This window comes from Hippoglossus hippoglossus, chromosome 4, assembly GCF_009819705.1.
Source record: "Hippoglossus hippoglossus isolate fHipHip1 chromosome 4, fHipHip1.pri, whole genome shotgun sequence".
In the NCBI taxonomy this organism is placed as follows: domain Eukaryota; kingdom Metazoa; phylum Chordata; class Actinopteri; order Pleuronectiformes; family Pleuronectidae; genus Hippoglossus; species Hippoglossus hippoglossus.
Window position 1 is genome coordinate 6,003,103 of NC_047154.1, and position 23,983 is coordinate 6,027,085.

General features: G+C 42.4%; 1 protein-coding gene across 2 annotated transcripts in view; it reads left to right on the forward strand.

The window, feature by feature from the left end:
• Positions 1 to 17,155, forward strand: part of prdm5 (PR domain containing 5) — a 34,802-nt gene extending 17,647 nt beyond the window's left edge. Inside the window, exons 13-16 of one of the 2 annotated variants that reach the window (XM_034583806.1) lie at positions 86 to 179; positions 9,110 to 9,195; positions 13,622 to 13,726; positions 15,699 to 17,155. In XM_034583806.1, the coding sequence (XP_034439697.1) occupies positions 86 to 179; positions 9,110 to 9,195; positions 13,622 to 13,726; positions 15,699 to 15,863 (450 nt within the window). In that variant the 3' untranslated portion in view covers positions 15,864 to 17,155. Of the gene's footprint in view, positions 1 to 85; positions 180 to 9,109; positions 9,275 to 10,062; positions 11,458 to 13,621; positions 13,727 to 15,698 lie in introns of those variants that run through there. The other variant, XM_034583807.1, reaches the window with a different exon arrangement.
• Positions 17,156 to 23,983: the final 6,828 nt, after the last annotated feature.

The following is a 23,983-nucleotide window of genomic DNA, read 5'->3' on the forward strand; positions in this document are numbered from 1 at the left end:
TTATAATGTAGGAAGTGAGGATGAATGTTACAAATGTTCTTCCTAACATCATCCATATGTCATTTTTTTCATTTCTCCTACCCAGACACACACGGGGGAGAAGGAGAAGATTTGCCCGTACTGTGGACAAAAGTTTGCCAGCAATGGCACGCTAAGGGTCCACATCCGTAGCCATACAGGTTAGTGGTCCCAATCAAATTGGGGTTAAATTATAAAAAATCAAATAGTTATTTCAATTATTGTCTTAAAAAGTATGTTTTGTTATGTTTTTACTTGGGCTGGTAAAAAGTACGACATTACTGTTGCCAGAAGTTGAAAGCAATGCACCAAAAAATGTCACCTTTAAAACAAAAGAAGAAGAATGTGTGTCTTAGCCTGGAATCCAGACCAATCAGGGGGCTCATATTTATTCGCTCTCACAGATGGGTCTGGCCCCTCCTCCCATTCAGACCGATTTCCATCTGTCCTGAAACTAGTCGGTCAAACCATTTATCTGAAATGGGGCGGGTTTGATAACGATGGCAGAGGAGCGGTTATGAAGCATTTTTATTAACAACCAAAGTGGATAACTGGAGGTCTGTTGAGTCACCCATGGCCACAGTGTTAATCAAAGGGGATGTGAGGGTTTTTTCTCAAAGAAGAGAAACAGCCGCTGCATGTTGTATTCTGTAATTCTATTATTTGAATCGAAAATAAGGGATTTGCGATACCAGGCTGTGTTTCCTCCAGCTGTGAGATTAGATGTTACTGAACAAACACGAGCCATGCAAAGATACATACAGAGACATACAGCCGTCAAAAATGACTGTGTCATACGGGTTAGAAAAATGAACAAAGATAAGGTGCAGTGCAAACTCACAACAACAGATACAGTTATTTAATAATTATCCACTAATTCCACAAATCTCTGTCTGTCTGTCTGTGGCTTGTATATCTCGAAGAATAGTTTATGCAATCTTTGCTTCACACTTGCTATGTGTATTGTTAAGCGCTCAGTAGCAGCAGAAGCTGATACTCATCAACAGTGATGTTGTCAATCACGACAGCAGTGCGTTCACGACAACGGCAACGACAGCTCATTCTCCAGTTCGGAGTTCAGGGTACTGAGTCGAGCTTCACTGAACTTTGAATAAACAGGTGAACAGCTCTGTGTGCAGCAGCGGTTGTGCAGCTTCAGGGTTCTGTGGACTGAGTCCTGCAGCAGGTCTTTACTCGCAACGGCTCAATTACTGCAGGTCACTGTTACAGTTTCACTAAGGAAGCTGCAACCAGCATCACCACAGGCCAAACAAACAGATAGTTCCAAACAGGCAGGTTTAGGACAGACACTGTAGAAATCACAAACGAGACACAAAACAGCTGAACATTCATTTAACGTGTGTCACTCACTTGAACACAGAAACATATTTGAAAATATAAAATGTACATTATACACTGTGCTCCCATTATTCATTTTTCTTTTATGTAAAAAAAATGTTTTAATGTCTGCTGATCAGCCTCATAAGCGCAGGCATCAGCCAATTATCTCAAAATGTCAGATATTGGCCCAATTATTTAACAACCGAATAAACCTATTAAGCAAAATGACCAACCTTTCCTTTAAAGCTTGATCAGTAGAGTGATGCTGAAACAAACCTACACCTCCTCCTCCTCTCCCACCTTCTCACTGACTTATCTCAAACGAACGGAGGAAGAACATTCTAACGTTTAATCCCAACATGTTGCAGCTCTACATCAACTACTCTTTGCACAGCCACAAAAATAGAGCTCTGAATGTTCATTAAACTGCCTTAAACTAGAAAGCTACACATTCCTGTGTGTTTCCTTACCAACAGACTGGTGCAGAGCCCTGGCACGGCCACACACACACTTCTTGGCCTCTAAACATGTTCAATCACTCTTTTCTTTCTCTCTGTCTCTCTGCCTGCTCTTAGTTGTCTCCTCGTTTCCCTCAGTCCCACTTCATCTCTCTTTTCTTGCCTTTTTCTCATTTGCGTTGTCTTCTCTCTTTGCCCTGGTGTTTTTTTTAGATTCACTGTCAGTTTCCTCTGGTGGTTTTCTGGCAACAGATACACGTGGTGATGTCCTAGTTGGAGCCATGGTATCAAAATGGCTGACTTGATGAACAAATCATTTACCCAATCATGCCTCAGTCAGCTTCATTAGTGCCCCACAGTTTAAATCATCAAATTAAAATCAGCTTCAGCTTAAATCATATTTTTAGCCTCTCAAACGTAGGTGTAGATTAGTGTGTCGAAATGTGTGTGTGTGCTTTTGGGCGATGGTTGGACAATGGTCCATTGAGGAGCCCACCACACTTTGTCAACAGCGTCCTGTGTGTCCATGTGTACACGAGATGTGTATATGTGTGTTTTCATACATGTGTGTGTGTGAGGGACAAACCGACAGAAAGGGAGGACGTATAGCAGTGTGGGCCACGGCCCAGTCTGATTGTATTTATATAGAATAAACAAAAGAGAGGAATGCTGGGGGAGGGGTGGGAGCCGAGGGGACACCTCAAAGAAAGAAAGGAGCAAAGAGAGAAAAGACCACTCCAAGAAAGCATCCAGCCGGATGACCCTTGACCCTGACTGGCTGTAAATCTGTCCCCTCGTTCTATAGACTGGGCTTTTTTTGTTTTTGTGTTTTTGTGTGAGAGGAAAAAATAATCTTTGCTGAGCAGTGTGAGTCTTTCTCTGAGCGACAATCCTGACAAGACTCATCTTGTACTCAAACAGTGAAGAGTAATTTTGTGGGCACACAGATCTCGTTATGTAACTCATCTGTGGATGTGTAGAAGTCTCTGATCAATGTGGAGCTTGTGAATCATAAAATAATATGAGGAACAGGTTTGAGGACCAAAGGCCAGCAGCTGAGGTGAGGAGCTTTAAATGGACAGCTTCTCGAGATGGCAGACTGGAAGCTTGATCTTGTTGGTCTTCCTGCTTCACAGGAACAAGTCAGCATTGATTATTTACCTGCTAAACACAGGGGACGTTGTAAGAATTCCTTGGAGATTTTCTTCCCCGATCATCTTACCATTAAACAGTGTGGGGCATTATGAGAGAAAAGGCCAAAGTGTGAAATTGATTAAAGAGAAAGCATCAACTTTAAGCAGCTGGGAATATATGTATATACTGTATATTTGGCTAGGATTTCTTTTCCAATTTAATTTCGTTACAACATCATGTTGAGCTTCAACAAATTAGTTGTATGGCCTCAGAGGGAGGCGTCTTCTCCGAGAGCAGCCGTTATGAGTTCACTGTCGACCCATAAAATGTGAGCTGTCAAAAAACTTGGAGGAGGATGTCGAAGACGTTGTGGAGCTCAGTAGTCATGATGGATGTTTCTATCATTTTCTAAATTGTTCTTTTTGGCCCCGTGATAGAGCAAATGTGTCCTCCTCCACATCAGAGCTCAATGAGAGCACTTTTTCCCACCCTGCCTGCCATGATGTGGTAAATAATCATAGTGGGGTCATGAGAGTTATTTGTGCCAAGGGAAATGTTGACAGACTCCAGTGCGTCCCTGTCATGCTGACATCATAGTACATGTCATGTTTGGGCACGATGAAAAGCGCAAGCCCACGAGCTAAGCTACAACAAATTGGTGTGGCATTTTAACCCTTAATGCTAATTTTGTGTTTACGTTACATACTGATTCAAGCCTCAACATTTAGACTTTTTCCACATGCTGACAAGGCACTGGGCCTCCAGTGTGTTTGCACATGTTCAGTTGTCAACAATGGGACATTTGTCATAAAGTTCTTCACAATAATTGCATAAGCAGGAGAGAAAAGCTGCAAATTTGGCAGGCAGAGCCAGAATAAAACAAAAAGCAGCAACAGCTGTCTGAGATGGGATTTATTCAAGACATCATGTGTTGAATTATCTGAGAAACACAGAAAGCAATAAATCTGAACAACTTGAAGACGACCTAAAAATATACACACTGTTGTATAGGGTCACTGTAGGAATAAATAAATATTTAAAAAACTGAATTTAGAGAGTCTGAGGTATATATACTTCTTGTCTCGATTATCGATCAAGTCCACAAAACACTGAACAAAATTACCATCTGAATTTAAACACATTTCCAGAAATTCAGCAAAAGAAAATGTTGTGTTTCCGTCCACTACTGTGATATACATTTTTGGAGATTGGCACATTGAGATGAACAGCTTGCTAGTGCAATTTCTTCACTTGGCTGTTATTTAATAATTACAGGAGAGGTCATAATTAAGTGTTACATTTATGTTTGGGTGTTGTTTACTTTTTTGCTTGATGGTCCACACCGATCTGATATTTTCACCTGCCTTTCTATTTAGTCTCAAATGGAGCAGAAGCTTCAATGGACATGGACGTTTACTGAATTTTTTTCCCATTACACTTACTGTCATCATTCTTTGATCAATACACCAACTTTTCAGCTTTCACTTTTGAGTCATGAACTATGGAGAATATCCGCACAATTGGTTCTGTATTTTCTCCGGCGTTTGCCTTTTAGATACGAACAACGCAGCAGGAGTTTCTCTACATAGAAACCTCTGGAGGTTTCAGGTGAGGAGTGCTGCAGCATGCAGGACTTTACCTATAAATTCTGCTGCGGAGATTTCTTGTTTTTATTGACACACATCGGTGTTGGCCCTCATCACCAGCTTTTGGTAACATCTTCGTCTGCATCTGCATCTTCCACTTGGAGGGCGCTGCCTTTTCATTCTGAGAAATTTGTATGCTTTTAGTTTTTTTCATTTTCATATCTGTCACATGTTGAAAATGTCATCAACATGCCCACTTGCTTGTGCTGTGTTCTCAAATTGGGTCATTCATATATTATCCAGTTTTTACTAGGGAGCTGGCTTGAGAAACTCTAGAGAAAGTCTGGAGCCTCTCACTCTGACATTTGCATTCTGACATATAGCCCCTCCGGAGATTGTCCAAATATTATCCAGAGTTCAGTACATATCTGTCCCATTTTCTGGATCCTACATTTCCCATAATGTAACTCAATTATGTCTTTCAGCAAACCGTCCCTGCGAAATGAATGCCAATCTCTTTCAAACGTATTGCCCCCACTCTAATAATAAATCTGTGTAGTCACCAAGCTGAGATAATGTTTTAGTGTCCTCCTTTAGTGTACTGGTCAGAGAAGGCACAACAAAAGGAGCCCGACACCACTGACTACAAGTCTGTGTAGTAATGTAGATGCAGGCCTCAGAGAAGCAATGTGAGGAGAGGTTCTGTAAATAGATGTGAAGCTTTTTAACATCAGTAAATCATGGCCACATCAATGCTGAAACACAGTTTACAGGACAATCTAACTTAATCACTTAATCACTGAGTTTAATGACCATGCTGGCAAACCTAAAGTCAAGGTGCATTTTTTGTTGTGTACTTAACACTGAATTGTTTTACCTCATTTTGCCCTCTGGCACCGACCTTTGTCAAAACATGACTTTCAGTGAGACGATTATTGATAATCGGTTCATAATAATCCCTACTTTTCAAGAACAAAAGCTTAAAAGATCATGGTGTCATTTGTTGAGATAATTATACACAGTCTTATTTTTGATGTTTTACAAAGCTTCAATTTTGTTTGTCTCGACTGTGGTCATGGTTACAATCTCATAAAGTAAAATCAGCGTGTATTGAATTCTTGTCCCTGTGATGAATAGTGCCTCGCTGTCGTAACTTTAACTCTCTTTTTTTGGGTGCGGTGCAGATGCTTCACTTAAATTGAGGATTGTGCTTTGAGACATGTGTAATGTTCCGATCTGCTGCATGTGTGGTAGGGCTCGGGCACGGACTTGTTTGATGCAGGCGCCTTCACACAGGCGAGTTTCGGAGAATTGTTTGAGGAAGTGGAGAAATCGAGTGAGACCCTGGCCATAACGGAAAGGTCAAGTGTAAAAGTTGTTGGGCGTTCCTACATCTCATCAAAGACAATCTCTTATCATCTCCAACACGCTGATATCACATTACCTCTGTGGCCCCTGTCGGCATGTGGCACGGGGCAGAGAGTGGACGGCCACTGTCTGGCTGCGCTGGAGGAGGCCAGGAATTAATTTCTGATGGACCACACTAATGTCTTTCAGACCAGAGCCCCAAAGCTACAAAGCATTCTCCATAACACAAATGCCGTGCGGCAGGCAAAAAGCGACGAAGCCGACCATCTGCTGACCAGACACACGGCCGTGCGCACACATACAACACACAAGGGGTGCCAAACGGATCGATTAGCAGACAAGAAGTGTGAGGGCCACAGCGGGGGGCAGGGGAGAAACCCGGGGTCAAAGAGATGGTGTACTGTTTCAGCACATGCTAAATCAGTTACCATCTCCACACACATAAAGCCCTGGCTCAGTGCTGCAGCCACCCCTCATAATCCCCAAACAATCTGGCTCAATCTGGAGAATAAGTGGAGGGTTTCCAGTTACAGTAACACTCAGCAGAACAGACACCAAGTCTCTAGCGCCAATAACACAGAGCAGTGTTGCAGGACTGTTACTACTTAGGTTTCTAAGTAGCATTTGTTTATTTCCTGATTTTCTGAAGGATTGAGTTGCTCTTGTTTTATTCCGAGCAGGTTGAACCAGTGGAAAAGCGGTTTGGAGTAGGAACTATAAATCCTCGTATTTATAAATGACCTCTTTTAAAATATCGAATACCATCATTTTCTCTGTTTGCATTTTCCAGATGAGCTACACATGTCCAGAACCAGAGTGTATAGGTTAAGTAGGTGAATTGGCTTGCACTTATTACGCTGCCTCTTTTGTTAGCAGGGTGTGGTTGTCTGCGCTGTGTATCCACTGACAATAGCCAGCTCCTGGGAGGGATGTGATCCAAGCCACAGAAGTACGTTGGCACACTTTGCTCTGGTGCTATTAGCCCACTAATGCCTTCTCCAGGACTCCCCAAGGCTAACGCTGGGCCTTAACCTGATACCACATATGCTACATAAGACACAGGACTTGCTCTTCTCCGTTTCAAAACACATCTGGGATTCAGATTTTCCTGTTTGTCAACAAAGGCCTCCCAGGGGCTGAAGCTGCACAGAAGGGGATTCTGGGACAGAGCTGGCCTCATGCATGTTTCAGTATGTGTAATCAGTGCACATATGTCACGTTAACCCTTCCTACGCCAACGTGAGGTTACACATTTTATTACTCTGTGTCACAGCGCTGTGTTGTATGGTGGGTTTAAACCCCAACTTTTGTGTCTGCAACATCATATAGCTTTTCTGTTGAAAGACACAGGCTTTATGGGATATGATCACAAAAATGTAGGGAGTACAGGTTTTTAATAAGATATGATCTCACAAGTGGGTACAATCAGGACTAAAAACAGTACCAGTTTTTAAATATCACACATTACCATGAAAAGCAGTATTTTCTGCCAAGATAAATGTCTTTATGTCCCTGAACATTAGTTTTCACTACATAACTTTTAATCATATATGTAAGTGTGGCCTTTGAGTGTTAACTTAACACCTCAATCATGCCTTTACATCTTCGCTGTTCAATCAAACGAGAAATGTTCCTCCAGCACAGTCGTGTTTATAGCCGTGCGATGATATTACTCTTCTCACATATTCCCTGGATGGATTTTCTGATTTAATAAGCATCTTTGCATTTTGAATCCCAAGGAAACACAGCTAATTAACCTTATTACTTAAAGGGGCAAAACATCTCCCCTATCAATAAAATGACTCGCTTGCCTGTTCAGCAATTAGCCGCTAAAGAGAGATTATGTTACCAAGACGCAGATGCAAAAGTAGATCGCTGCACTGAAGTGATAGACACAAATGTCTAGCTGTAGGTATCCATTTATGGCAGCGTTTCATTAAATTTGACTGTGTGCACTTGCAGGCATACTGTATTTATAAATTCATAGGAGACTAATACCTAATATCACTTGATTTCCTGCTCTATTTTAACTCTTCCAGACACAGGAAACATACTTAGTTTGGATTAGATTCCTGATTAATGGCGCAGCTTTGAAATAAATTGCATAATTATTGAATCCAGAGGTTTTTTTTCTTGTCTGTTTCGTACTGTATTTTCCCGTCTGAAGCTATAATTTCATTGCTGTTGTATAGGTTACCTCATATCTCTTCTATAGATAAGTAATCAACTGTGGTTCTCCTATCTGGCTCGTGGATCAGGCCGCGGTAAACAGATCCATGTGTCAGCAGACTGGTTGACTGACAGCCTGTCACTTCCTCTTCGTCATCAGCGATGTGTCCTCAGATACGATCTGTAGGAGTTTTGCTGGACTGCTTTTGATCCAACTGGGATAAGCCGCTTCGCCCTCTGATGTGCTCCTAAACTGTCGGCCAGTTGTAGCTCAGATATCGGGCGCGAATTGTAGCCAACATCTGAAGTGGAAAGTCAGTGTGCATCGGGGATGACGGGTCCTGAGTGAATGATACCAGGTCTAACAGTAGTCAGGTCACATCCACATCATAGAAGAGCATTTTACAGAAAGGGACAGGACACAGGTTCCTTAGCAGCACATCCACCTAATACCTCTGTGAGGCACACAAGACTTTTCAGCACAAGTGTCCATATTTACTTCTATCAGGGAGGTGAAGGTTTTACCAGAATATTTTTGTTGGTTTGTTTAATTATCTGCCGGATTTACCAACAAATTAAAGTGATTTGCACCAAATTTGGTGGAGGGTGGGCCAAGGAAGAACTCGTTAAAATTTGTGTGGATCAATGAATCTTCTATTGCTTTTTTTAACATTGCATCATTTTTGTCAATTTCTCAGGAAAAAAAACAGATGTGCTTATAGTGCTGAGATGAAGATGAAAAACATGTGATCTGTGCAGTCCAATTAGTACGTTACGTCCTGGCTACACCTGCTGCACCACCCCTCACCTGAACACCCTCACCTGATGTGAACCCATCTGAGCAGAGATTTTCCTGCTGCATTTTTCATGTGTGAAAGGCAGACTGTGGAAAAAGTCTGGACCCAATTGTGTAGACATTTTCTGGAGTTCATGTCTGAAACCTTCTTAAGATACAACTCTATGTTTCAACCTGTATGGTCCCATTTACATGTTGATGGTGTGGTCTCATGTACGCTCATGTTTATTGTTCCCCAGGTGAGCGTCCGTACCAGTGCCCTTACTGTGACAAGGCATTCAGCAAGAATGATGGCCTGAAGATGCACATCCGCACACACACTCGTGTAAGTTTTAATCTTTTCTATGCAATCGTTAATAATGTCTTAATGTATTAATGCCAATAATGTTGTTTTTCATTTTAAAGTTTACTCTGTCATATGTATAATTTTAAATTTATTAGATAAACTTTATAAAATGCATATTGCTAGTTGTTGGATGTATCAAGTGTTTGCTCTGGGGCATCAAATCAAGTTCTCTCTCATCATTGGTCAACCATCATTTCCAGCACACTGCATACACTTATGGATTCTTACTGCACAGAATTCATCAAGTTTTTTTGTATGGATGAATTATATAATATATAATGCTGCCATTATTACAAATGCACCATGGGATTTTTATATCACAGACGGCAAAACACTTGTCTAATTAATAAAATGAATGATGGCTGAATTCCATGTAGCTGCTTTAGTTTCGGTGTCCTGTTGTTGAACATGCTGGCTTTCCGTTATCCATAATGTGATCAGTTAAACCTGTGCTTATCTTACTGTGACGAGTCAGAATGTCTGCTGTGAAAAACAACTAATTACACTGCTCTTAATGTTTAATCATATTCCACAATACTAAATAAACGCTGCCTGATTATTCTTTATAGCTAACAGACATAAAAACTGAAAATACATGCAGTGCAATTACAAATTTAAACATGTTAAGGCAAGACAATTGATAAAATAAAGCAATAGAACAAACGGGGGCCTGGTTAAAAGCAAAATAATAATAAAAACAATCAAATAAAGAAAAAAAAAGTTAAATGTTCACACAATATACCGACAGATCAGTGTAACGGATACGACAGAGACAGAGTCTCTGGTGTCCCACTGACTTTATCACAACACTTTAGGTTTTCTCTCAAGTCTTTGTCTGAATTGCAGAGGACACATAAAGTATACTCACATCTCACCATAAAATGATCGTGTCTCCTCTGGTTCTAACATCTGTGACACTCCCTGCCCATCATCCCCTCACTTGGAGATTCTTTCATCAATCTTGTAAAAACCTACTGACACAAAACGCAGAGATCACGTAGATACAGACTGAAGAGAAACTAGATTAACTTCACTCAAACTGCGCTGGCTTCTCACGTTCCAAGTTTGATTTCCTTATAAACAGAACAGCTGACTCCATAGTCAACTGTTGACTGTGTGGCATTGCTGACGTGGCCTGAAACTTTAAATGTAAAGTGAGTCAGCGTTCAGGGTGGAGAAAAGTAAGTTTCTAATGAGGTCATATCCTGTGTTGGGACGCTGCATCACTTCTGGACCCATTGATGTTCTCCACTAAAGACACACTTTCCATGAGCTCTCTTGGAGCATCTGGACGTGCATGTTACTGTCACTTTTGATAAATGAGACTTAATATATGTTTCATCATAGATTTCCATCATCAATTTCTGCAGCTCTGACTTTGACAGCCGGGGCCTGACAGCACTGTTAGTTTCAAAGATTTGTCCTCTCTTAATGTTGTCCAGAGCACAGCGCTCTGCTGTTACACTGTGTTGATAACAAAGGTTTCCTGCCCAGGTTGACGTCTCTCAGTGGAAACAGACAGGTATAATTTCCGAGTGACCTGCAGATTAAACTGACTGATGTTTTGTTCCTAATGTTCCCAGATCTGCCTTCACTCACAACACCCTGAAATATGGACTGAACAGTTATAAACAGCAGAGCCAGATGATGTCACTGTCGTTTGGCTGCAGCTCACTGTTAATGTACAGACAATTTGAGATGGATGCGCCTGTAGGTTTTTACCACAAGTCACATCACTGGCAGATAAAATGGAGCTCGTTGGAAGGCGATATGAAGGGTTGATACTTTGGATACTACACAGTTTTTATATTATTGTTTTGATCTTTAAAGTAATGGATGAAACTTTCGGACTGAGATGCTTTGAGAGTTAAAACGTCAGGTAGAAATAAAATATAATTTGTTGGATTTAATTCAAACACATCTCCTGTAGGTACTCCACCATGTAGAATTGATGTTGTACCTTACATTCACTACTTTGGCTCTGAAAGAATCAGGCGACAAGCCAACAGGTGACTAAGATTTGTTTTAGAGGTAATGCTACTGTAATATGTTACATATTTTAAAAGGCAGCAAACAGCCTCGCTTTTGTTCACATTTTTGGCATCAAACACATCTAATCGAACAAGGACTCGAGTTAGCAAAGAGAAAAAGGCCAACATGACATAAAATAGATCAGTGTGTTGTTGAGTTTACCAACATCCTCAAGTCAAGTACAATACTCAAACCACAGCACCTACACACTGTGAACTTTCAATATTTAATGTTTCCAACATTCTGTAGCTCATGGTTTTGAAGAACGTACATTGAAACACATTTTCCAACTCTGCTAGAGCAAAAGCCTGCTTTGACATCTGGTGGGTCTCCTTCAGGCATTTAGTGAGAAGTTTCAGGACATGAAAGGTAAATAAAAGCAACATATTTGTTCAGCCATTTAATGTGGAACCAGCTGATGTGCCCTATTACTGATAATAGTAAAGGTTGCAAAGCAACAACAAGGCATCAAAGCTTCAACAACAACCTGCCTGAGTTCTATAAACTGAATGTTCGTCCTGAGACACAGTAAAGTTTGAATTTCTGTTTGGAACAAACTACTCCTGTGAGCAGTCAGTCAAAACTGACTTGCAAAGAATAATGACAAACCTGGAAAATCAGCTGCGAGTAACATCATCATTACTACCATCTGACATCAGACACCTCGCCAGAATCCGCCATTGCATTAAAAAGATTAAGGGGAAATATGTGCTCACTAATTGACAATGGCCCCTCGAAAGATATTAAACAATCTAATTGGTCTTTGATTAAATAAAAAGGTTCCCCACCCTGCTCAGTAGAGACGTTTCAGGAAAGAGAGAAAAAATACCACGGCCTCTTAATGAAAACCAAAGTGTCTTTCTCATCAAAGTCTTTAGGATTCATCCTCTGGGGAACATGAATGTTAGGCTGCATCCTGAAGCCTAATAAGTCCCTGTGACTACATGTTGGCATGCTGCTTTACAAATATCCACGTATTTAACATGACACATGAGACGACAGGCTCCTTCAGCATAAACAAACAAAAGTCTGTTTTTGCATTTATTGATGTGCTCTTTGCAGAGAGTGGTCAGATTCAGAGGAACGTTCAGGTCAAAGGTCAGAGGGTGAGCAGCTGCTCAAGAGTGAGGGTCACCAGGTACAGATGTTCAATGTTACCAGGGTCACAGTGATGCATTCTGGGCCCACCACATCACCTAAGTCCATCCATGTGTTTCCTGACCTGTAAACTCTGACCTATCATAGTTTTTTGTTTTTATTTCATCATACAAGAACCGTTTGACCCGGATCGAATAAGAAGTGATCCTCAGTAAAGCAGTAGATTTAAGTGGAAATTTGTACTTCACAGATCATCACAGACACACAAACACGCATAGCTTTTTCTCCATTGTTTCCATTTAGTCTGTCACGCACCCAAACAGTTGCATACTTAAAGTCGCTCACACACATGTACCCACTCACATGCGCACATGCAGTGAACCTGATGTTTACCTCCTTTTGTATCCTGTGTCACTGGGCACTCCTTGCCCCGCCCACATGATAGCGCCTTTCCCAGGACCCTTACTTCCTGCATTCACCCCATTCCCATGACAACTAAGCTTTAAATGGGTAGAGCGTTCGCTATCAGCCAGACTTGTCCAAAACAGCCCCACAAAGAGTGACACTGGGAACCGGCAGCTCGCTGCTATCTTCACGCTTTTTATTTCTCCACAAGTCTTTTAAGTGTCACCACGGTTTCCCCTCTGACTCAGACACACCCACCTACCACTCAAATCATGTGGACACACATATTTGGAGATTTTTGTGAAAAAACACACCCACAGTGAGATATCTACTTTGACTGACAGTGGGACTGGCCTTAGAAAAGCATGGAGGAAATGTTCTCTGGTAAACTGATGAGGTGTGGAGACAGAGGAGTGATATTCTACAGCCCCAGAGTGCCAGCGCTCTGATACACGTTCAAAGGGAGTTTCTGTGCCGTGTTTTCCTTGCTCTTTTGAGGAATCCATGTGTTTTTGATGGGCCCTACGCCGGTCATTTCCTCCCGACTGCAGGGGCTGTACAATCTTTCATTTCACATCTTCAGAAACTCACAGGGAGAGAACACCGGGGTGTGAGGCAAGAAGGTATCAGTGTGTGAAAATGAACGTGTGTGTGTGTGTGTGTTACAAGCATATTTCCACATCTCGTGTTTTCCACTGTGCTGTGTGTGTCTGTTGGTTTTTGGCGTGTGTGTAGAAAATTACACTTTCTTCTTCCAGGTTTTGTCCATATGTGACTGAACTGAGAAAGTATTGTTTAATGTATTGTTCTACCGCACACTGACAGACGAGGTGCCCTCTTTAAAATGTGTTGTGTCTGTGTCTCACTGCAGGAGAAGCCGTATAAATGCAGCGAGTGTAACAAAGCATTTAGCCAGAAAAGAGGACTCGATGAACACATGAGGACACACACAGGAGAGAAACCTTTCCAGTGTGATGTAAGTATCTACCTGCCTCCACTGCACCTCAAAACCAACCTGACCGTCCCCTGATTCCTGCTGATATCTGTGTGTGTGCATGCGTGTGTGTTTGTGTGTGTGTGCGTGTGTGCATGTGTGCATGTGTGATTGAGCCCTGGCACCAGGCCAGATGTAGGGAAGAGTTGGGGGAGCTTCTCAGTAAGAGGCAGATACTGATCTTGTTTCTCTGGAGGGGCCGAGTGGGCTGATCTCACATAAACACATTGAGAGGATCACAGGGAGAAATTGCCCTCTGTTTATAATGCTGTAGGAGCAATAATTATTCTCAGAGACAGTGAAGGGAACAGACAGAAGATGTTCTGAACAAACTCATTACTGTGTTTCGAGGCCATTTGTGAAAATTGGAAACATGGGGCAGTTTATTCAATATTTTCTGTTTTTTCTTCTTAAATAAGGCCACATCTTAGAAATATCTTAAAATTAAAAATGCTATGAAATTCTATCTCACCCTCAAATATGTTTGATGTAATAGATGCATGTAAAGCCCAAAGATCAGTTCCCACGAGCTACTGCAAAGGATTCTGGGCAATAGAGGCACTTAAAATACTCCTTTTTCTCAGAATCATGTTCCAGTCAATTTTGACAAATAAACATAATAGACATATTTTATATTTAGCGTAACTTGAGCCCTGTAGCGGATATCAGTAGTTCCGTTGTCCACTGTGAATACATGTCCATGAATGTTCTTACAGATGATGTTTTTAAGTGTCCTCTCTTTTAAAGTCATCCAGTGATAGTGGAGGCAGTGTAAGATTTTGAAAATGGCTGTAGGGTCATGAACGTAAGCCTAGAGAACAAATATTCCTAATCGGATAAATCCCTCACCTAACTCTGGATACTCAGATTCTCATTTGAGCTTCAACACCCCAATTAGCCTCAATCTGTGGCATCCCCTCCAGTTCTTAACCACAACATGCTCCCATATCCGCGGAGAATCATCTGTAGTTGTTGTTAAAGACCACAGAATCAGTATCCCATTCACTGTCAGCGGAGCATCACCAGAAAGTGTCTCCCAGCGACATCCAGCATTCATCTGGATCCTTTTTTTCCCCGAGCTTTGGAAGGGACGTGTTCATGTAAATAATTCCAGGCTAAACTATTAAAGATAATAGAAATAACATGTGGATTGTATTTTGGTGTGATTCTGCGTCAGACTAAAGGATCGCACTGTTCCAGGAAGGATTCGCAGACAAGCTAGAGGGGCTCTGTAAGCAGCGTCTGTCATAACAGTATTAAAAATGTTGTAGAAGCATCCAGGAACATCTGGGCTACAAAGAGACACGGAGGCCCCACTTTCATCAGCCCCTTCCCACTGTTTCACTTCATAAAATCCAAAATATTTTACCGTCACTTGATCAAATTTGTAAATTGTTGAGCTACGTTTAATTCCGCTTGAATTGCCAAAGCTAGAACATGATCGCACATCAATCCATGTTACCTGGTAAACCTTCGACACGGTGCTATGTTGGGGCTTTGGCTGCTTTCATTCATAGCTACGGCTTTTCTGCCCGCAGATGTAAACTGTGTGAGATTTTCTGAATGTAATTCATAGCCCTGAAGTTCTTCACAGATGGAGCGAGGAGGACACATGCTGTGATTCTTGAAGCAGTATGTTAAACTGCAGCTGAACGCCAGCCAGTGGCGGATTATTATGATTGATAGAGGACGATGGAGTCATTTGTACAGTGTGAAATGGCTCATTTATGATGGATGTTAAGTTGCGCGCATCCCCGCCCCCCCTCGACTTGTGGAAAAAGAAGGGATTTCTGTCTCAGAGTACAGTGAATTACAAATTATTCTCCTTGTCTCCGTGGGGCCTGTGATAAGACTAAACTCTACACTGAGCAGTAAAAATCCATAATCAAGTTCAGGGGTTAAATAAATACAGTTTAATTCTAACTATTAAAATCCTGTATTTTCTATTTTGTAGGTGTGTGACCTGTCATTCAGCTTGAAGAAGATGCTCAGCAGACATAAGCTGACGCACAACCCTAACCGGCCCATGGCAGAGTGCCAGCTGTGCCATAAGAAGTTCACCAGGAACGACTACCTCAAAGTACACATGGAGAATGTCCACGGGGAAACAGAGAGCTAGAGGCAATTATTGAAACACTGGCTGAAAGCTAAAGATATTTGATTGCGCAGATAAAGTTCAGTCTCATGCTTCATGCAGCCGGTTTGGCCTTTACATGCTGTATACACAGATGGATAGATAGCAGGAACCTTGTTATTAAACATACATACATGTAGGATATGGAAAACATTAGGGAGAGTATTTTGACATCCAGACAAAGACTGTACATTTGTAATTTTTTTTTTTTTGTCGTACTGTTTTTGAACAAACAAAATTCCAGATATGTTTGATCTGCCTCCAAATCGCTGTGTCTGCTCACAGGGGAAATGAAATGTCTGACATTTCACTCACAGTTTTTTTCTGATTTCTAACCGGTGTTACTGTCGGTACGGCTGCACCCTGACCTCCCTCACTGTAGCATTTACTGAAGACCTTACTGTAAATCTGTGGCCAGTTGCCAAGTTAAAAACAAAAAAACAAGACCATAGATATTTCAGCGCACTTTGTTTTTGTTCACTTAATACATGTTTACATCTCTTACATTTTACAGCTGTTCTTTTTGTGTCCAAACATGTTTACTGTTGACATCCTGTTAGCCCCCGGAGTGTTCCTTTCAGACATGTTGCTCCATTTATGATTTACAAATATCAGCGTTGTATTGGAGAAAAAGATGGAGAGGGTGACCTCTGAAGACAGCTTGAACATCTGAATCAGCTCAGAAATAAATGTTTTTATGTACATGGAAGCTAGAAAGTACGAGTATGCTGTCTGTTCATGCTTCTTTTCAAATAAAAACTGAGGGCTGCATGTTTGTCACACCATGTGATAGATGGTGGGAACTGAACGATGTGAGACAACACAAGAGTTTCAAGGTTTGAAGGGTTTTGCGTATCGGACCTGCTTAGTCGTTTTACTTATAATTCTGTGGAATACTGTTGAACACACAGTTAATCATTATCTGAAGACTGAGCTCAGCTGTTCCAAGACCAGTGGTGTCTGAAGTGCAGAGATGTTACGCAGGAACAAAAAGAAAATCCAAAGTACTGTCTGTATGTTTGTGATGAATTGTGGAGTGTTTTTGCTGGAATGTTCTGGGGACATCGCTCCTTACAGTGTGTGTTTACATTATTCTTTATGAATGATTTTTCCGTTATTTCAGCAGAGGCTTCCTTCTGTCCTGTTCTGTCCCCTCCACCTTCATTGGCTTCCTCATTCACTGCCCCTTCTCCACCTGTTTATTCTGCATCTGTAGACTGTGAATTGTCACTTCACACGTTTGTATTTTGAAATGTATAAAACCTCATCACCTACCAAGCATCCATTTCCTCCTCTTGTTCTAATTATGTGTTTGTGAACTGTTGACGTTGGCAGAGTTCTGGGAGCGAAGGCTAATTAAGGCTTTTTTTTTTTTCTTGAGGCCACAGCCACCACTCGCCTGATCTCTGATCTGTGAAGCCACACACTAAAGAGCGCCTCTGATGGTTTCTCTCTGTGGATGCGGCGACGCGTTCTCACGTCCATCCCCTGCAGAGACTCTGGCATCTCAGGATTCTGCTCTGTGAGAGTTTCCCCAGCGGTGCAGAGAAGTGGGAGAGCTGCAAGTCGTTCTCAGCGTCGTTCTGTGACGTTTGTCAAACAGGCTGCTGTTCAAACCCGATAAATCTTGCCATGTGTGGCTTTGGCTTCCTGAAAACACATAACTACTACAGTATGTCTTTCTTCACGTCTTTGAGCGTGTGCTGTTTTTTTTAAACAATTAACTAATTTCTGGTATTCATGTTGGATTACGTTTTGGCCTCATCGCTCTAGGCGTAGAAATTAACAACTGCACGGTGTCTCCGCGCTCCTGTCAGCTGCTGTCAGGCGTCCCAAGAAGCATGGTTAGCAATGACCGGGTTATCCGGCTATCCCTCCGGCGTTCGGTTCACTGCGTGGCCATACAGGGCGTGGCACCGGCCGCCAGGCCCTGCTGAGACCCGTGCTGCCCTCTGAGCTTGTGCCTCCCACCGCCTGCTCTTTAGTGGTGAGGCCTCTGAGCCATACTGACGCACTCCCAGATACAGTGGCATTTATATTGCATCATGTAAACAGTAGTAGTTGTAGGGATTTCCAGCAGTGGAAAATAATTGTCAGCCACATGTCTTGTCTGTCCTAAACCAGCTGACCGGTCAGCCTGGGTGCTGAGATGTCCCTGCTCTTCATTATCGCTCTACTCTCATGACATGTCCCGTCTCTCACCGTCCATGTCTCTGCGATTCCGTTTTCATCTCACAGCATTTGATTTTCTCATGGGATTTTCCCAGTGACCCAATGATCTTGTCCTCTCCCCTTCAATCAATTTTTTCCCGCGTGTATCCCTGCCTGCATGCTTCTCCCCCTTAGTTCCTACTGGGTGTATCATGCCAAAGCTCCCAGTCAATGTGTTTCTAATTACATGTTTTTACTGGAAGCCCCAGTTTCCTGTGTTGCCTCCCCATTTGTGAGTGTGGCCAAACTGGGCCCCGGCGAGCATCCACAGAGCCGAACGCCAGCCACGCCCACTGCACAGGAGTATCATTACCACCCCGGCCCGGGTTTATGGCAAACCGCTGTCACGTTAGGAATGACACGGGCACACTTGTCTGACCTCTGTGTTTGGGTTACGTTGCTGTGGCAACAGGTAGCCTTTCCGTCCACTTCCCTTGTGCACAGTAATGAGGAATGCGTGGGCCCAGGGTGCAGTGCCATCCAGAATAATTTAATACGAGCAGGCAGGGTGTGTTTGGGTATTCTGGGTCAGTGATGGACATTCCCTCAAAGCCACATTTCCATGGAAACAGACGGTGGAACTTGAGTACCTAAAGATCCTTGACACTGAAAACCAACGAAAGGTCAAATGCTTGAGCCACAGGGCTTAAACCGCAAACTGGCTGGTCTCAAGAAACACACACACACACACACACACACACACACACACACACACACACACCATTCTCACTTTATTCCTGTCTGCTATTTCTGACTGACAAGATGGTTCTAATTTAATCGTCAGACATCACTCCAGGCAAGAGAGCGGTGTATCAGGTCAGGTGGACAGGAATGAGTTCATTAGGAGGAAATTAGGAGAGGAACTATCATTATACTGCACCCAGCACATCCCAACCCCCACGCTGCACACAGCACCTTTATTTATGCACACTCACATTTTCCATCAGTCATACGATTACAAATGTCTGATTTGTATATGTGCCATAATCAGAATCTTTATGATAAAAGAACTAATAAATATGTCACATGTTTGCACAGATTGATGAACCCAAACTGAGTTATCACCCAACTCTTCAGTTTTCCAGAGTCTGGTTGGGTTTTACAATTCTTTAGCCCTTTGACTTTCCTCCCTCGCTGTCACCAGCTTTGTTTCCCATTTAAGCAGGAAACTCTGGAATTGGCTTCACTGATTTTCTTTTGTATTAATCATGCTATGCACAATTTTAGAATCTATGACCTCCACCAAGGCAGTGACGTTTTTGCACCTGTCCATTTGTTTGCCAGCAGGATTTCACAAAAACTATAGAACTGATTTCCACAGAATTTGGTGGAAGGATTGGACATGGTGATAATTTCTTTAAATACCAATTTTCTCAGAGAATAATATATGGATGTTGATGAAAAAAAACAGACACATTTAGATAAATATCTTAGAGTCTGTGTATGTGAGTATGTGAAAACAGTTTCTCATATAGTGAGAAACCCATGGGAAATTATCACACAACTTTGCCGTTTCCTTCATTGGTTTGGAGCAGTTTAGTGTCTTTAAGCTCATTGTTTTGATTTTACTATCTAACAAATTGACTGTTTTGGTTCAGTCGTACTATTCTCGACAGTGTTGTTACTGTGCGTAACCTCCACAGCATCAAACAATGAGTGAGTAGGTAAAGATCCAGCCTGAATTTTCCTACAAGTGTTGGGGAAGAACAAAAACAGTAAACACAAAGTTACTATTGAACTTAACATGTCATATATATGTTAATATATTGTATTTGCCTTTGTGGTGTTCAGTCAATTCAAATTTGATTTGAATAATTACATCACAACTCAAAATTTAAATTCAGTTTTTAAGCATTGATTTATGCATTAAGCATAAAACATTGGGAGCATTCTGAACCCTTTGTCGTTCTACATCAAATTTTCTTTCCCATATGGAGAGAGCCAGTAAACTCACAGTAGAATCCACCAATCAACCACAACATTAAAACCACCTACTTGATATCGGCCCCCTGCTGCCACCAAAGCAGCTCTCAGCTGTCCAGACTCCACAAGACATCTGAAGAGGTCCTGTGATATCAGACACCGAGATTTTAGCATCAGATCCCCTCAGTGTGTAAGAGTTGTTTTCCAAGCACATCCCACTGATGCTTGATCAGACTGAGATCTGCAGCGTTTAGGGGCCAAGTAAACTCCTTGAATTGTCATGTTCCTCAAACCATTGAACGACGCCTGCAGTGAGGCCGGGTGCATCATCGTGCTGAAAGAGGCCACTGCTATCAGGGAGTACCACTGCCATGAAAGGGTACTTGCTCTGCAACGATGTTCAGATATGTTGGCGTGTGTCAAAAGTTCAGAAATGAACTCTAGAGAGAGTCGGACAATTTGGTTTGGCTTCATGTTTACTTTTCACATGAAGAACACAGCAGGAGATTGTCTGGGTCAGATGCGTTCACAACAACAGGGAAGTCTCTGTAGTGTTCAGTTTAGTGGTGGCACCTGACTAGAAGGAGGGAGGACATAGTGAGATAGAGACATAGAGATCTCGTCTTTTTGTTTATAGCACATAATACCGTCGTAGACAAAAGCTCTCATGTCCTGTCTTTCCAAGTTGACATGTTTGTCAGTGTCTTCTTCATGTATGTCACCTCTTTTTCATCATGAGATACTTTTTTTCGGTCACTCGCTTGATGTTAATATCCTGCGGAGAATATCGTGCTGTGTTCTCACATGTGCTCACTCGGATATTTTCCGGAGTTTATACTAGGGAGCTGATTCTAAAAATGTGCCTTCTCACATATAGAGCCCCACTGGGTCATTTCAGAGCATGTCTGAAAGCAGCTATAGTTTAAAGAACTTGTGCAGAGGCTGGTTGTTACTGGAGGTTTGAGCTTGTTGTTGCTTTACAGCTCATTTATTTTGTGTTATAGTTTGGAATGAATATTTGCATTTCAGGATTTCTCCCGAAATTCTCAGAAGTTTAGTGCGTGTCTGAAAACAGCTTCAGTAACATCCACTTGAAAGTCAGGACTCATTGTTTCCCAGCAGAATGTTGCCCAAAGCATCACACTGCCTGCCTCAGCTCGCCTTCTTCCCATAATGCAACCCTGGTCTTTCCCCACATAAACAACACACCCGCAACTACAAAAACTGACTGCTGACTTGCTGCCTAATATATCCCACCAGCTGACAGGTGCTGATGTAAAGAGATCATCCATGTTGTTTTCTTTACCTGTCATTGTTTTTATGTTGTGGCTGATCGGTGTATATTGATTTAAACTGTCTTCAGGAAACAGAACTGCATTTGAGCACAATGGTGCCTCAGACACAGACTCGTGAGAAGGATAAAAACTCGACAATATACAGAGGGTGAGAGCAGGCCAGGAAACGCTGTAGAAGAATGATGGAGAATTGTCTCCTTTTCCCAGTTTTGTCCTCTTTGGGAAGGTGTATCCTGTAAGAGCGGCTCAGCCTGCGTCAAGTGTACCTGCTAATTCCAATAAACAAGAATGTTTTTCTAACTGTGAAGAAATACAGGAGATGAAAAGTCCTGCAGCGAGTTACAGGACATAGAGTCTCACTCTGTGAGCGTTAAACATATCAGTCAGTGTGTCGTCCACCTCAGGAGCTGTGGTGTTGGTCCGTTCTGTCAGCACATTGTTTCTGTGCACCATCACTCCTCAGTCTCATTAGCAACTACAGTGCTGTCCTCACCTCACACATAGTGTTTGGATGTGTCTTCATGCGGCCGTGCATTGGAGCAGCAGAGGAGATAACACAAGTCCGACGAGGTCGGCCTTTTACAAAGTGCAATCTTACAAAACCGACCGCAGGGTCAAAAGAAACGATGCTGACGCCGTGCTCGGGTTCAGCCGTGGAAGCAGAAATTCAAGTTGGCAGAAAACATACAACGAAACAGAAAATCCAATAAGATTCCAATCTTTGCCATGGTTCAATGTGACCCGCAAAAGAGAGAATGTCTATGATGAGCTGCCAGAAACCAAATTCATGCCATTCTCTTTATTGAATGTTCGAGGACGGTGTGTAAGAGGCTGCCTCTCCTGCAGCCACACTCGTCTCTCTCTGCTTCTCTCTCTCCCTGCTGCTCAGAGATTTATTGTGAGGTGATTAGTGATGACAGAGGAGACTCTAGTGCTCTAGCCAAAACATTTGTACAAATGTGACGAAAGATGCGCCATAATTCCTCTCTTTTGTCTCCAGTCAGACCGTCGTTCATCCTCCCCCTCCGGGTGCTGTTATTGTCTCAGCCCCCCCTTCATCTTCTTCGTTCTGGGAGACCTGTGTTACGCACACGGTCCCAACACAAATAACTTCACACTCCTGCCGTGCTGGAGAAACTGGGATAAGAACATTCAATAGACTCAAGCAGAGGGAAGCGAAACTATTAAACTGATCTTTAGAGGTAGTTTAGAGAAAAAGCTAATTTCCAACACATGAGAAATATTTTCAGATTTAATTGCACAAAATTGATATATGTGTAACAGCAGTGAGCAATCTGTGGAATTAAATCTAACCAGTGACATAACATTGGTCTCATTGTCCCCACTCATGCTACATTTCTGTTTTGAATTTTGCACCATGTTTGAAATTGAGTCCTGTGTGAGTTTGGAGAAACCAAATACCACAGCGAGGGTCTGTTTCCTGTCAGGGCCGCCGGAGAAGCAACACTGAGATACACACCTTTCATGTGCTGATTTAGGTTTCGGTCCAATGAACAGCCTCACAACAAACGCACGCACGCACCTACACACACATGGAGAGTCAAACACACACACAAGGACGTAAACTTCACAGAGAAAGGCCTCCAGTGTCTGTAGCTCCTTCTGAACAGTGTGAGGTGGGACCAGGATTCCTGTCTGGGTCCTGTGAATTAGCCACGCTGAACTTGTTAACCCAGACCCCACACACACACACACACACACACACACACACACACACACACACACACACACACACACACACACACACACACACACACACACACACACACACACACACACACACACATGCGTGCACTGAATGATAATTTCCTCCCACCATACAGGAGCATCATGTGAGGGGAGTGACTGTTGTCAGAGCGAACAGCTGCCCGCACCAAAACACATCTATCTTCCACAGGAAGTTATTGGTCAAACAAATGTGATGAATCTGTTGTTCATGTCTTGTTGACCGTGACCATATCTGTCTCCCCCTCACACACACACACAGCCCACACAGTATAAACATACACTAAAAAAATAGCTGTTTGTGTGTCCAATCACTCTCACTCATGGAGGATAGATGGAGACCCAAGGTCATGGACCTGTTGTGTAAAAGAAGGCTGGTTCACTCCCACACAGATTTGGTTTCAGAGCATTCAGTAGCTTGTGTAAACACATGCAATATGTGCACGTTACATCTACCTACTACTTGCACAAACATCTGTCTGTCTGTGTGTGCAACGCGTCCCTCACAAACCATTCATCTAATCGAGTCCACACTTGACATGTCTATTGTAAATGGCCCGAGAAAGTGCAGTGCCCAGTTCTGTAAAATTTGATTACCTGACACATTCAATATGAATGAAAATTGAATAAACAGGCGACCAGTGCTCTGCAGCAGTCAGTGTCTAGAATGTCTTCTTCTACGTCCTCAGATAAACTACAGCAGTGGTCTGCAAGTCATTTTGATTATTTGATTATTTTTATTTCACCACATCAGACTGACACATTCACGGGTGTGACGGTGCAGTTCACAGTCATTGCATTTATAACATTTATAGATCCCCTTCCTCTTTAGCAAGTTGTCTTCAGTGTGAAAGCACAATGATCATTTTGTTGCTCCAAAGCTTTATACTGAGCAGAGTTACAGCTTTTTTGGGGGGGTGGTAAGTTGTG